General features: G+C 38.2%; 1 protein-coding gene across 3 annotated transcripts in view; it reads left to right on the top strand.

Annotated features, from left to right (window-relative positions):
* The window catches only part of LOC150077402 (liprin-beta-1-like), a 400,264-nt gene that overhangs the window by 152,608 nt on the left and 233,712 nt on the right, over positions 1–13,944 (top strand). For all 3 annotated transcript variants that reach the window (XM_090386092.1, XM_090386090.1, XM_090386091.1), the window contains exon 6: positions 6,379–6,431. In XM_090386092.1, the coding sequence (XP_090242218.1) occupies positions 6,379–6,431 (53 nt within the window). The remainder of the gene's footprint in view (positions 1–6,378; positions 6,432–13,944) is intronic.

Here is a 13,944-nt window from a genome sequence, read left to right as displayed (position 1 = left end):
GAAGGGAATTGAGTGGGAAAGAATGATAGAAGACAAAATCTGGGAAGACAGAAAAAGATGGAAGGTTTTTACTTACCTGACCCAACCTTAGGTTGGAATAGTGATGAAGATGAAGATATATTAAGGGAGGCAGAAAGGAGGTAAGCAAATCCTTAGCCATAATTATGAGAGCATTCTTGGATTCAGGGGAAGTCCCTGTGGACTGGAGATGTGCAAATATATCCTCAATTATTCATAAAGAGGGATCAGAATCATCATTTTTCCCTTTCCTGGTGATACCCTTCTACTTCTGACTCTTGTTCTCTCTCTCTCTCACTCTCACTCATTCACTCACTCACTCTCAGGGTAACTCAGATTTTTTTTTTTTTTTTTTTTGGCTGTTGCAGCAAAAGACTCAAGCTTCCTTGCACCAATATCTAATAATAATAATAATGACTAGGGAGCTCCACCCCTGCTCGCTTTGCTCGCCAACCCCCAGCCAATATCAAATATACAAAAAATGTCTTAACCTGCTCGGCATCCTTATTGAAGCCACTTTGGAAAGAGTTTCCTTCCTGATGATTGACCGATTTGCTTACACCTGCTGCTAGAGCGGCTTCTTGAAAAGTCTCGTACACTACTCCATTCACAGTTCTCCCATCTTCAAAGTACCTTATACATTTTGCTTCTCATAACAATAATTTGAAATGAAACCTCTTGATATCTTGCAGTGAGATGCTGTTCAACCGAGCTACCACTTTACACATATTTTTACGTCGACACCATTTATTTCACGTTTTGTTGCAGGTAAAATGTAGAGGTGTGATGGATTAAGTCAAATCTTCTACACCCTCTCTTAATTATACTAATATACTAACATTATAATGCACTGATTGAAATCTAATTAGGAAATGACCTATGTAATTATTTACCTGTGCATTTGAAGTGATGTAATTGCCCCGCCTACTTGTACCACGTCACCCACATCCCTCTTCTCCCATTGGCTTGAATAAATATCACCAGGAGGAAAACTTTTTATGTCTTAACATGCTCGGCATCATTACTGAAGCTGCTTTGGAAAGAGTTTCCTTCACGTGATTATCCGATTTGCTTAGATCGGACACTCGAGCAGCTGCTTGAAAAGTCTCACACACTACTCCATTCGCAGTTCTCACGTCTTCAAAACACCTTAGATGTTTCGCTTTGTGTAACAATAATTTCAGATTAAACTTTTTGACATCTCACAGTGAGATGCAATTCAATCGAGCAACCACTTTACACATATTTTTACGTCGACGCCATTTATTTCACGTTTTGTCGCACGTAAAATGTAGAGGTATGATGGAGTAAGTCAGATCTTCTACACATCTCGCAGTGAGTTATTATTCAACTAAGAGACCGCTTTACACAAATTTTTACATTGATGCCATTTGTTTCCTGTTTGTCTCATGTAAAATGTAGAGGTATGACGGAGTGCGTCAAATCAAAAAATCACCTATGTAATTATTTACCTGCACGTTTGTAGTGACATGATTGCCCCGCCCACTTTTACTATGTCACCCGCATCCCTCTTCTCCCACTGGCTCCAATAAATATCACTAGGAGGAAAACTGTTTTAATGTACAATAAGTCCCCGACATATGTTACAGATAGATTCCAGGACTTCTTGTGTAATTAAGGGGTAGAATTTTTTTCAGCCTGGTCTGTACTTGTTAACAGGAGAGACTGCTTCTATAGGGATGGAATGCACTTAAATAGAAAGGGTGCAAGAATGTTAGCTGATGCTATCGAGGCAGTGTTAGGTGGGTCGGAAAACTGCTAGATTGGGGGGGGGATACAAGGACTAATAGATTAACAGTAGCCACTGGCAGAGGTGAAAGTGATTCTTGCACTGCTTCTATTGGAATGAGCAGCAGCCTGGAAAATAAGATGCAGGATATTTCAGAGACTGCTGGGAATCATTGGGGTACAAGTAAACACATGGGTTGTGTTAGGGTAGCTAAGAAAAAGAACAGATGCATGTATACTTGCGTGTACACCAATGCTAGGAGTTTAGTAAATAAATTTGATGAATTTGAGGTATTGCTCAAAACATCAAAGGCAGATATTGTTGGGATTTCAGAGATGGGGTGTCACACAGGTATAAGAAATGCAGAACTGGAATTTGGGGAGTACAATGTCTACAGAAAGGATAGACAGGATAGGAATGGAGGAGGGGTTATGCTATTAGTTAAGAAATACATAAAATCCAAGGAAGTGAAGCCATTCGACATCGCTGGACAGTGCAGTGTCGAATCAGTTTGGTGTGACATAAGCATTGGGAGAACAAAATGAGAGTAGGAGTGTGCTATAGGCTTAATGACTCTGATGAGTATAATAAGAAACTGTACAAGGAAATAGAGTGGGCCAGTAAGTCAGAGAGTCTTATAATGGGGGATTTTAATTTCCCAGATATTGACTGGAATTTGGGGGCTGGTCACTCACACACTAGCAAGGCTTTTGTGGATTTATTGGATGATTGTTTTCTACTTCAGCATATTCGGGAGGCAACTAGAGGGAGTAATACTCTTGATTTGATTATCAGTAGTATTCTTCATGCATTAAGAATCTGCAGATAAATGAACCACTAGGTGGCAGTGATCACAGTCTGTTGAAGTGGGATTTACTCAAAGAGGTAACTACCATTAGGGGTAAAGGGAAGGGTTATTGCTTTCGCAAAGGCGACTACGATGGACTGAGACAGTATTTAAATTCTATACAGTGGGACCAACTGATGATGTTACGAACAGCAAATTCAAAATGGGAAGCATTCAAAGAACTTATCTTCAAAGCTACTAGGCTTTACATATCAACTAAGAAATATGCAGAGAAGAAAAATGCATGGGATACATACAAATTAACACGTGACACAGAAGCTTATGATAGTTACAAGTTGATCTGTAACCAAGTTATAAAGGAGGCTAGGCAGGCGAAGACAGATTACGAGAAATCTTTGGTAAGGGATGCAAAGAAAAACAGCAAAAGTTCTTTACTTATGTAAACTCTAGAAGGAAGGGCATGAATCAGATTGGTCCACTTGATATCGATGGGTCAACTGTTGATGATCCTCCTCAGGTAGCTAACAAACTAAATGAATATTTTGCATCGACATTCATACATGAGGAGTTATTCAGCGAGGGGAATGCCAGAGGTGTATTCAACTCTGGCAGTAAGCTAGAGAATCTTGTAATAACTGAGAGTAAAGTTGAGGAGAAATTGTTGAAGATAAATACAAGAAAGGCACCTGGGGTGGATGGGATCTATCCAGTTATATTAAAGGAGGCAGCAAAGGAAGTAAGCAAACACTTAGCCATAATTATGAGAGCTTCCTTGGACTCAGGGGAGGTACCCATGGACTGGAGATGTGCAAATGTTACCCCAATTCACAAAGGAGGATCAAAGGCTGACACAAGTAATTATAGACATGTGAGTTTAACTTCTATTCCCGGAAAATTAATGGAGGCACTGGTTAAAGAAGCACTGCAAGATCATCTAGACAAGGCTTCAGTTATACCTCGGACACAGCATGGTTTTGTTAAGGGGAAGTCTTGCCTCACCAATTTGATTGGATACTATGATGCAGTCACAAAAGAACTGGATGCAGGGAATAACTTTGATATTATATACTTGGATCTTAGAAAGGCTTTTGATACTGTTGCACATGGAAGACTGCTGCACAAATTGGAGCAGTGTGGCATTGGATAAAGGGGTGGCATTGGATAAAGTGTGGCATTGGATAAAGCAGCAAATTGCTGCTATGGATAAAGGGGTGGTTGAGGGGGAGAAGACAGAGAGTGGTAATCAATGGACACTGCTCATTATGGATTAATGTTATTAGTGGAGTCCCTCAGGGTTCAGTATTGGGTCCATTGTTGTTTTCTGTATTTATAAATGATATTGATGATGATGGTATATCAAGCTTAATGTCCAAGTTTGCAGACGATACGAAGGTTGGCAGGGTTGTCAAGGACACTATTGACACTATGCTGCTGCAACAGGATCTGGAAAGGTTGAGCAGATGGGCTGAGAGGTGGCAAATGAAGTTTAACATTGACAAATGTAAAGTACTACATATGGGAAACAGCAACCCCAGAGCAACGTATCAACTCTGTGGTACTACACTGACAGTGGTAGAGAATGAAAGGGGCCTGGGGGTGGTTGTGCAGGCAGATATGAAGTTCTCTGAGCAGTGCAGATGGGCTGCAAGAGTAGCTCATTGTGTATTGTCAATGATATATACGAATATTTCTAGCAGGGATAAGTATGTGATTATTCCCTTGTATAAGGAAATGGTCAGGCCACACCTTGAGTAGTGTATACAGGTCTGGAGGCCTCATTTCAAGAAGGATGTAGAGCTGCTGGAACGAGTACAGAGATGGGCAACAAGATTAGTGAATTGGACAAAGGGGTGCTCTTACGAAGAAAGGCTTAAGTTTTGCAAATTACAGTGTCTGGAGACTAGGCACCAGCGAGGTGATCTGATAGAGGTGTATAAAGCCTTGAATGGTTTGATCATGCTCAATGCTGATGGGATTCTTCCTCTTACTCAGAATAATCACTTGAGAGGGCATAAATTCAAATTGAGGAAAGGCAGATGTAGGATAGACATGCGGAAATTTGCCTTTAGCCAGTGGGTGGTTGGCTTGTGGAACAGATTTCCATCCCTTGTTGTGGAAGTTGATAGCCTAAATAAGTTTAAGGCTCAGCTGTATAGGTATTTCGAACGAACAGAGGGGTGAAGTGGAAATGGTTATTTTTTATTTATTTATTTTCTTTTTCTTTTTCTTTTTTTTTTGTCTGATGCTGTATAAGCTTGCTTTCTTGCATCAAATGTCTCTACTAATGCTAATGTTAAAGTCAAGTTTTATATAACTCGGGAATGACTAGTAAAATATTTCTATTATATCCCTGATATGCCAAATTACAAAAACCACATAATATCCCCAGAAAAATAGTTATATATTTTTTAATTAAATAGTTATATATATAGAAAAATATTTATATATTTTTAATTACAGTAGTTCATTTAAAAACTTTATCTGCGGACAGCGGTGAAGTAGCCAGAGTGGCACATAGGGAAAAAAAAAAAAGAGGAGAGAAAACACATGTTATTGTACTGGAAAAACTGATATTTATTTTGTAGCCTTGGTTATTATAGTTGACTTCGTTGGTGCTGGCCCTTCACCGCTTCTAGTATTCTGTCTTTGTTCTTTATTATTGTGTTCAATGTTGACACTGTCAAAATGTTAATGTTTGACCATTTTCATACATCTTTATTGTTTTAATATTTTGATCCAAATCGATTGCTTTCCTTTTCTTGGTAGATTTACTAGTACCGCTGTCACTTATTCTCTTAGTCGGCACCACGGTAATATTCAAAATGAAATTTTCTCTAAAGAACTTCACAGGCTTAAGGCGGAAACACACTATTATCACTTCACGCGAGCTCACATGCTCACATTTTACTAAAACAATTTTTGTGGAGGTCACTATCATAAAACAGTAAAGACAATTTGCAGTTTCCAGTTTATTGGGCCTTTCTGTTAGTGCAATTCATTATAAAAGGGTAGTAAACTCAATCTTATTGCAATAATACCGATAGCTGGAATTCTTTGGGTTTTTACGTTATTATGGTGAAATTTGTATCCCCTTCGCTGAAGCCGACCGGGCTAGCCGAGTGGGTAAAGTACCTACCCGGCAACCCAAAGGTCGCGGGTTCGATTCCCGCCTCGGGCTTGGATCAAAGTACTGCAAAAACCTTGGGAGGTGCAATATGGCCACAGAAGCCGATGCGCCAATAACTACCAAATCAATCAACCCCTTCGCTGAAATCTTGTCATATAAAAAAGAAAACATAAATAAATTTTCAGAATCTTCTCTTCATTCCTATTTTTTAAGCTGGCTACTCCGTATCTCACTTGTGCGATTTGTGCAAGCCATGTTTATCATTATTGCTTGCTTTTTTTTATTTACTGTTTTAAATTTTACAATCCTTAAAAAAAAAAAAAAAAAAAATTTGAGTGAAAAAAGAATTACGTAAGTCTGAATTTACATAACTCGGGCTTACGTAAGTCAGGGACTTATGGTATAAGATAATAATACCTAATAAAGTGGTCAGTGAGTGTATGAATGTTTTATCAAAAAAAAAAAAATGAAAATGTGAGTTAAAATAATTTTATTATGTTTTCTTGATTATCTAAAACCCCACCCTACCACCATGATTAATCTAGATAGTGAGGAGTCTATTTGTATTCAATCTACATTATAATTTATTATGTGGGCTGAATGTGTTATTGTAATATGTTTGATTTTGCCTTTTTCCATGAAACATTAGTTATAATTGTAAAATTTAATTTTCAGATGATGATTCAGGAAAACTTAATACGGCATTATTGGAAACATTAGCTGAAAAGGTAATCATTTTAAAATGTTCAAGATTGAGTATTTTAGGAGAACCCCCCCCCCTTTTTTTTTTTTTTTCAATTATTTGGTGAAGATTTTGTTCAGCATAATGTTTATTACTGAAAATAATTTTTCTATCTTATTAATTGCTTATTACAGTTGCCTAATTGATATGTAAACTGGTAGTTGCAGCCATAGCCAGTGCAAGACATTTCTCATTATGGCTAAATTTCAAAGCTACACCCCTTACAAATCAGAAAGGGAAAATCAGTATTAATCACAGTCATGATCTGTTCCACAGATTGCCACAGCTGGAATCATCCTGCCAGGTTGTGGTCCAAGCATTGGTCATAACTCCAGATATTGACTGGAACTTGTGGAGTGGTCACTCGCACGCTAGCAAGACTTTTGTGTATTTATTGGAGAATTGTTTTCTACAGCAACATATTTGAGGGGCAACCAGAGGGAGTAATATTCTTGACCTGATTATCAGCAATGATTATTCACTCATTCAGAATTTACAGATAAAGGAACCACTACGTGACAGTGATCACAGTGTACTGATGTGGTATTTACTTAAGGATGTAACTACCATGAAGTTATAGGGAAGGGTTTTTGTTTTCGTAAAGGTGACTACAGTGGTCTCAGACAGTTTTTTAAACTTTACTTCGACCTAATCGTCAACCTATCCAAATATTGTTTACCGGCCCTGCTGGCTGTGGCAAGACTTTCGTGATTCGATTACTGATGGACTTTTATAATCATTTTACTAGCACCGATAATTTTTGTAATGCTTATATAACTTATACTTCTACTGGAAAAGCTGATGTAGCTATTACTGATACTACCATGCACACCACATTGAAAATTTCAATATCGAAGAATTTACCTCTGTCTTATGGAGTTAGCATTAGTAGAGGCACACGATGCTGCAAGAAAGCAAGCTTATGCAGCATCAGCCAAAAAAAAAAAAAGCTCCGTTTTCACCCCTACATTTGTTCTAAATACCTATCCAGCTCAGCCTTAAATTTATTTAGGCTATCAATTTCCACAACAAAAGATGGAAGTCTGTTCCACCAATCAAGTACCCGCTGGCTAAAGGCAAATTTCCGCACATCTATCCTACAACTATCTTTCGTCAATTTGAATTTATGCACTCTCAGCTGATTATTCTGAGCAAGAGGAAGAATCCCATCAGCATTGAGCACGCTCAAACCATTCAAGTCTCAAACCATACACCTCAATCAGATCACCTCGCAGGTGCCTAGTCTCCAATCAGTGTAATCTGCAAAACTTAAGCCTTTCTTCGTAAGAGCAACCCTTTGTTCATTTCGCTAATCTTGTTGCCCTTCTCTTTACTCATTACAACAACTCTACATCCTTAAAATGAGGCCTCCAGACCTGTATACAGTACTCAAGGTGTGGTCACCTTTGCCTTATACAAGGGGATAATCACTTCCTTATCCCTGCTAGAAAAATTCCTGTATATCATTGACAAGACACCATGAATGGCTCTTGCAGAACGTCTGCACTGCTCAGAAAACTTCATATCTGCCTGCACAATTAACCCCAGTTGCTTTTCATTCTCTACCACTGTCAGTGTAGTACCACAGAGTTGATACGTTACTCTGGGGTTACTGCTTCCCATATGTAGTACTTTACATTTTTCAATGTTAAACTTCATTTAACATTTCTCAGCCCATCTGCTCAACTTTTCTAGATACTGCTGCAGCAGCAGCATAGTGTCATTAACAAATCTTCCAACCTTTGTATCGTCTGCAAACTTGGACATCAAGCCTGATATACCATCATCAGTATCATTTATAAATACAGAAAACAACAATGGACCCAACACTGAACCCTGAGGGACTCCACTAATAACATTAGTCCACGAAGAGCAGTGTCCATTGATTACCACTCTCTGTCTTCTCCCACTCCACCATCCCTTTATCTGTAGCAGCAATTTGCCACCAATGCCGCACTACTCCAATTTTTGTGCAGCAGTCTTCCATGTGCAACAGTATCAAAAGCCTTTCTAAGATCCAAATATATGAGATCAAAGTTATTCCCTGCATCCAGTTCCTTTGTGACCACATCATAGCATCCAATCAAATTGGTCAGACAAGACTTCCCCTTAACAAAATGGGTTTTTTAAGGGGAAGTGCTTTGTCCGTGCTATAACTGAAGTCTTGTCTAGATGATCCTGCAGTGCTTCATTAACCAGTGCCTCCATTAATTTTCCTGGAACAGAAGTTAAGCTCACAGGTCTATAATTACTTGTGTCAGCCTTTGATCCTCCTTTGTGAATTGGGGTCACATTTGCACATTTCCAGTCTATGGGTACCTCCCCTGAGTCCAAGGAAGCTCTCATAATTATGACTAATGGTTTGTTTACTTCCTTTGCTGCCTCCTTTAATATAACTGGATAGATCCCATCCACCCCGGGTGCCTTTCTTGTGTTTATCTTCAACAATTTCTGCTCCACTTTACTCTCAGTTATTACAAGATTATCTATATTACTGCCAGAGTTAAATACACCTCTGACATTCCCCTCGCTGAATAACTCCTCATGTGTGAATGTAGATGCAAAATACTCATTTAGTTTTTTAGCCACCTCAGCAGGATCATCAACAGGTGAACCATTAATATCCAGTGGATCAATCTGATTAATCCCCTCTCTTCTAGAGTATACTAAGGTAAAGAATTTTGGTGTTTTTCTTTGCATCCTTTGTCAAAGATTTCTCGTAATCTACTTTTGCCTGCCTAACCTCCTTTGTGACTTCGTCATATACCAGCTTATATCAATCATAGGCTTCCATGTCAGCCATTAATTTATATGTATCTCATGCATATATTTTCTCTGCCACGTCTCATTAGTTCATCTGACATCCATTTAGGCCTAAACCTTGAACAATATTTCTTAGTTGGTATGTAAAGCCTAGTAGCTTCAAAGATTAATTATTTGAATTTGCTGTTTGTTACATCATCAGTTGGTCCCACTGTATAGAATTTAAATACGATCTCAGACCACCGTAATCGCCTTTATGAAAGCAAAAACCCTTCCCTTTATCCCTGATGGTAGTTATCTCTTTGAGTAAATCCCACTTCAGCAAACTGTGATCACTGCCTCTAGTGGTTCCTTTATCTGCAGATTCTTAATGCATGAAGAATCACTACTGATAATCAGAGGAAGAGTATTACTTCCTCTAGTTGCCTCCCGAACATGCTGATGTAGAAAACAATCATCCAATAAATCCACAAAAGCCTTGCTAGTGTGTGAGTGACCAACCCACAAATTCCAGTCAATATCCAGGAAATTTAAATCCCCCATTATAAGATTCTCTGATTTACTTGTCCACTCTATTTCCCTGTACAATTTCTTATTATACTCATTACAGTCATTCGGCCTATAACCCACTCCTACTCTCAATTTTGATCTCCCAATGTCATACCAAACTGACTCGTCACTGCACTGTCCAGCGATGTTGACTGGCTTCACTTCCTTGGATTTTATGTGTATCTTAACTAATAGCATAACCTCTCCTCCTTTCCTATCCTGTCTATCCTTTCTGTACACATTTTACTCCCCAAATTGCAGTTTTGCATTCCTTATATCTGTGTGACACCACATAATATACCAACAATATCAGCCTTTGATGTTTTGTCCAACATCTCAAAATCATCAAATTTATTTACTAAACTCCTAGCATTGGTGTACATGCATGTATACATGCACGTGTTCCTATTCTTAGCTACCCTAACACAACCCATGCTTTTACTTATACCGCAATGACTCCCAGCAGTCTCTGAAATCCCCTGCATCAGGTTTTCCAGGCTGCTGCTCATTCTAAGAGTAGCAATGCAAGAATCACTTTCACCATTGCCAGCGGCTACTGTTAATCTGTTAGTCTGTGTATCCCTCCCAAGCTATCAGTTTTCTGACCCACTGAACTCTGGCTCAATAGCATCAGCAAATATTCTTGCACCCTTTCTATTTAAGTGTATCTCATCCCTGTAGAAGCAGTTTCTCTTGTTAACAAGCATAGAACAGGCTGAGAAAAATTCTACCCCTTTAGGCTTGCGCAATCTCTCCAGGGCCGAATTGATTGACAAGGCTCTCATCATATACTCCCTTCTATCGTGTCTGGGCAGAATTGCAGACACTTTCAAATTCAACCCGAATTCATGGCTTTTTTTCAACGGTGACCTGCACTTGTTTAGTAATTCTGCTGTTCTTCTACTCTTAATATCGTTAATGCCAACGTGTACAACAATATCACCTTTTGTGCCCTTAAAAATGTCTGCTCTACAACGTCATCAAGCTTTTCCTTTGGCAGACATACCTTGTTCCTGTTCCACCTATCCTTTTTACACAATATGTTCCCCATTTGCCTGACAATAGAGTCACTGACAACTACTAGATCCTGTGGGACCAGTGCATGCTGCCTTGGGGGTTGCCGCTGTGTTGCATGATGTTCAAATGCAAGCTCTGGCGTTGATGTGGGCAGCTGAGAGCTTGATGGCCCCTCAATTTAGATCCTTCAGGAGCATCCACCCTGTTCTTCAAGCTTTCATATAGGCCCATAAAAATGCTGGGTCGTCACCTGATTTCTTCACACTCCTTACATTGCGTAAACACAAAGATTCCCCTTGGCAATGTTATTTCCCATACCTGATTGCTCCACGAACATCAAGGAAGCAGTGCATTTTAAAAGGATATGATTCAGAGGGCAACTGCCCTGTCAGTTCTCCCCTGTGCCACAGCACTCCCATTAGCTTGAGCCTTTTGCTTTGCTGCTCTGGTCTGAGTCATGATTTAGATTTAATTTCAATAAAATTCAAATTCAGTGCAAAATTATAACCCTATATATATATATTGTTTTTTTTTCAGTATTGAGTATTATGTAACTTCCGTATCAAGTCATGTATTAAATAATAATGTTACGTTTGTAAAATCTAAATCGTTATTTAGTTAAAAAAGTACAGTTTAATTGATAATGAAGTTAAACAAGTTTAATAAATTTTACTGATTAATCAATAATACTATATACTATACTAAGCTAATTCTGTCTAGTACGAGATGTAATGTTATATTTTATAACATTGGCTGGCAAGTTACGAACGGTATATCGACGGACACTAAGTGTTAATTAGCTTCCAAAATCTCGCTATCTAAATTCAGAATAAACCAAGGATCTTGACTAGGTGTATAAGCTACTTATAGAAAATAATTTAATATAACAATTAAGTCAATAGCAATATTACAATTAAGTCAATTGAGTCAAGGAGTTTTATTTTGTTGTTTCCGGTTAGAAAATTATAGGCCACGGAAACCCCAACAATAATTTAGAACCATCCTGTTCCATAGCTGAAGGTATCATGACTTCCATGGAAGTAAGGGAAAAAACTTTATTGGGAAATGATGTAATGTTATCTGCCATTTATGTTGATCCCAAGTACAGATGTTTATTAACAGATGGACAGCAGAGCAAAGCAAAGGACGCTTTATGTGATATAGCACCCAGAATAAGAAACCCTCAAGAATGCCCATCCCCAGGAGATGAAAAACAAAGCAATCCACCACCATCATCACATCTAATTCTTTAAAACTCTTCTTCATAATACTAATTATGAAGAAGAGTTTGATTTTGAATAGATTATTGACAAACAGTAGTCAACTGAAATTAGAAAAAGGTACCACATGTTACTCCTATTTTAGTATATTGACTAAATTCAAATTGAAGTATTAACGTCCCTCACTGAAGTTGAAAAAAATTGATCATCAATCCAAGATGTCAATAAAAGATGCAATATTCAAGTACCCTAAAATCATATGAGATGTTACACAACTGGTGTTTGCATTGTCAAAGCCAGTGTAGAGCATTTATTTTTAGTCCTAAAAATCAGTAAATCAGATTTGAGAGTATCGATGAAAGAGGACTTGCTTGAGGCAATCTTGTTCTTAAGAACAAACTGCTACACATAATTAAAAATTTGAAAATTCAATTTTTAAAGGAATTGAAGTTAATTTGCATGTTTTAATATGGTAAATATAAATCAATGTTTTTTTCTATAATGCAGTAAGTTGTTTTCAAATCATAATTCATTTTTGTTCCTTTTGTTCATTAAACTAAAGGTCAAATTAACTGTGTGTTTTTAGCCTATAATATAAAGACAATTCCAACAGTGTTTCCAACAGTTTCATTGCTCACTTTAACAGTTCAAAACTGTTAAATTAGGATTTTGATAAATTAAAAGAGCCAGAGCTTGGAGCTAAACATTTGATAAATTAAAGGAGTCTGAACCAGAGATGGAGCTGCAAAATTTTCTTCCAGCTCCACAGCCCTGGTTTTTAACACAGAATGTAACATCCTTGATCCAGGTTATGGATAAGGGTTCAAAAATGTCTAAAGAGATGAAATTCGCAAAAGTTTTTGAGTTTAATATAATTTTATCTTGTGAAATCATTAAATTCATTAACATGAAAGATGTATTCACAATATAGCACTAGCATGGAAAGAAATTCCAAGACTAGGCACCTGCGAGGTAATCTGATTGAGGTGTATAAGGCCTTGAGTGGTTTCAGCAGGCTCAATTGCTGATGGGATACTTCTGCTTGCTCAGATTACGCGGCGCCTCTGTAGCCACGTGGGTAGGAGCAGGAGTGCGTAGCACACACTTCTTGATTAGAACGGGGTTCGAGCCTGTGACTGCCAAATATGGAGAATGCGGAAAGGTCAGGGAATGAACACAGCATATCCCCGGAGCAATATGGCCTTAGTTGCTAATGCTCCTAAAAACCAAACAACAACAACAACAACAGTTCAGATTCTGCACCTGAGGGGTTATAAATTCAAATTGAGGAAAGACAGTTGTAGAATAGATGTGCAGAAGTTTGCCTTTAGTCAGCGATTGCTGGAACAGACTTCCATTTATTCAAAATATTACATTAATACACCAACCGTTGAGTTAAAATAATTTAATACTGTATATATACAAACAATACAGAGGATACTGTAACATAATCTATTTACAATAACTGATAGAGAATAAAGCCTAAAAACAAAATAAAATACTAAATTTTTAAAATACAATAAAATATATAAAATTAAAAGCGTTAAAACTGTTAAAACTATACAATTGTAGCTTTTGGGGCCGTCCACCTCCTTTCTCAACAAGAAATAATACTTGCGTAGCACATCCTTAAGTATCAGGTTCACGGCACACGTGGTTGATCAGGCGCATGAACAAAAGCTTCTACACGTGCCCTAGAGCCGGAAGCAGCTCGGGAATGTGGTAAACAGAAACGCTCATCTTTTGAGAGGACTATAGCCTCAAAAAGGGCGTGAAGCCGCACACCCCATCCCTATTCATAGTATTGTTATCGGATGAGCAAATCCACAAGCTCTCAAGCCACTTGCGGTCCCAGAACCTATGCGCTCGATCAAGGATGACAGCATTTTCTGGGGAGACCTGGTGCTGTCTTTCCCAGAAATGTTCGGCAACAGTGGACTTACCAAACTC

The sequence above is a fragment of the Mastigoproctus giganteus genome, chromosome 12 (genome assembly GCF_048544385.1).
Source record: "Mastigoproctus giganteus isolate SK-2022 chromosome 12, ASM4854438v1, whole genome shotgun sequence".
Lineage (NCBI taxonomy): Eukaryota > Metazoa > Arthropoda > Arachnida > Uropygi > Thelyphonidae > Mastigoproctus > Mastigoproctus giganteus.
This window is presented reverse-complemented; position numbering and strand designations above follow the sequence as displayed.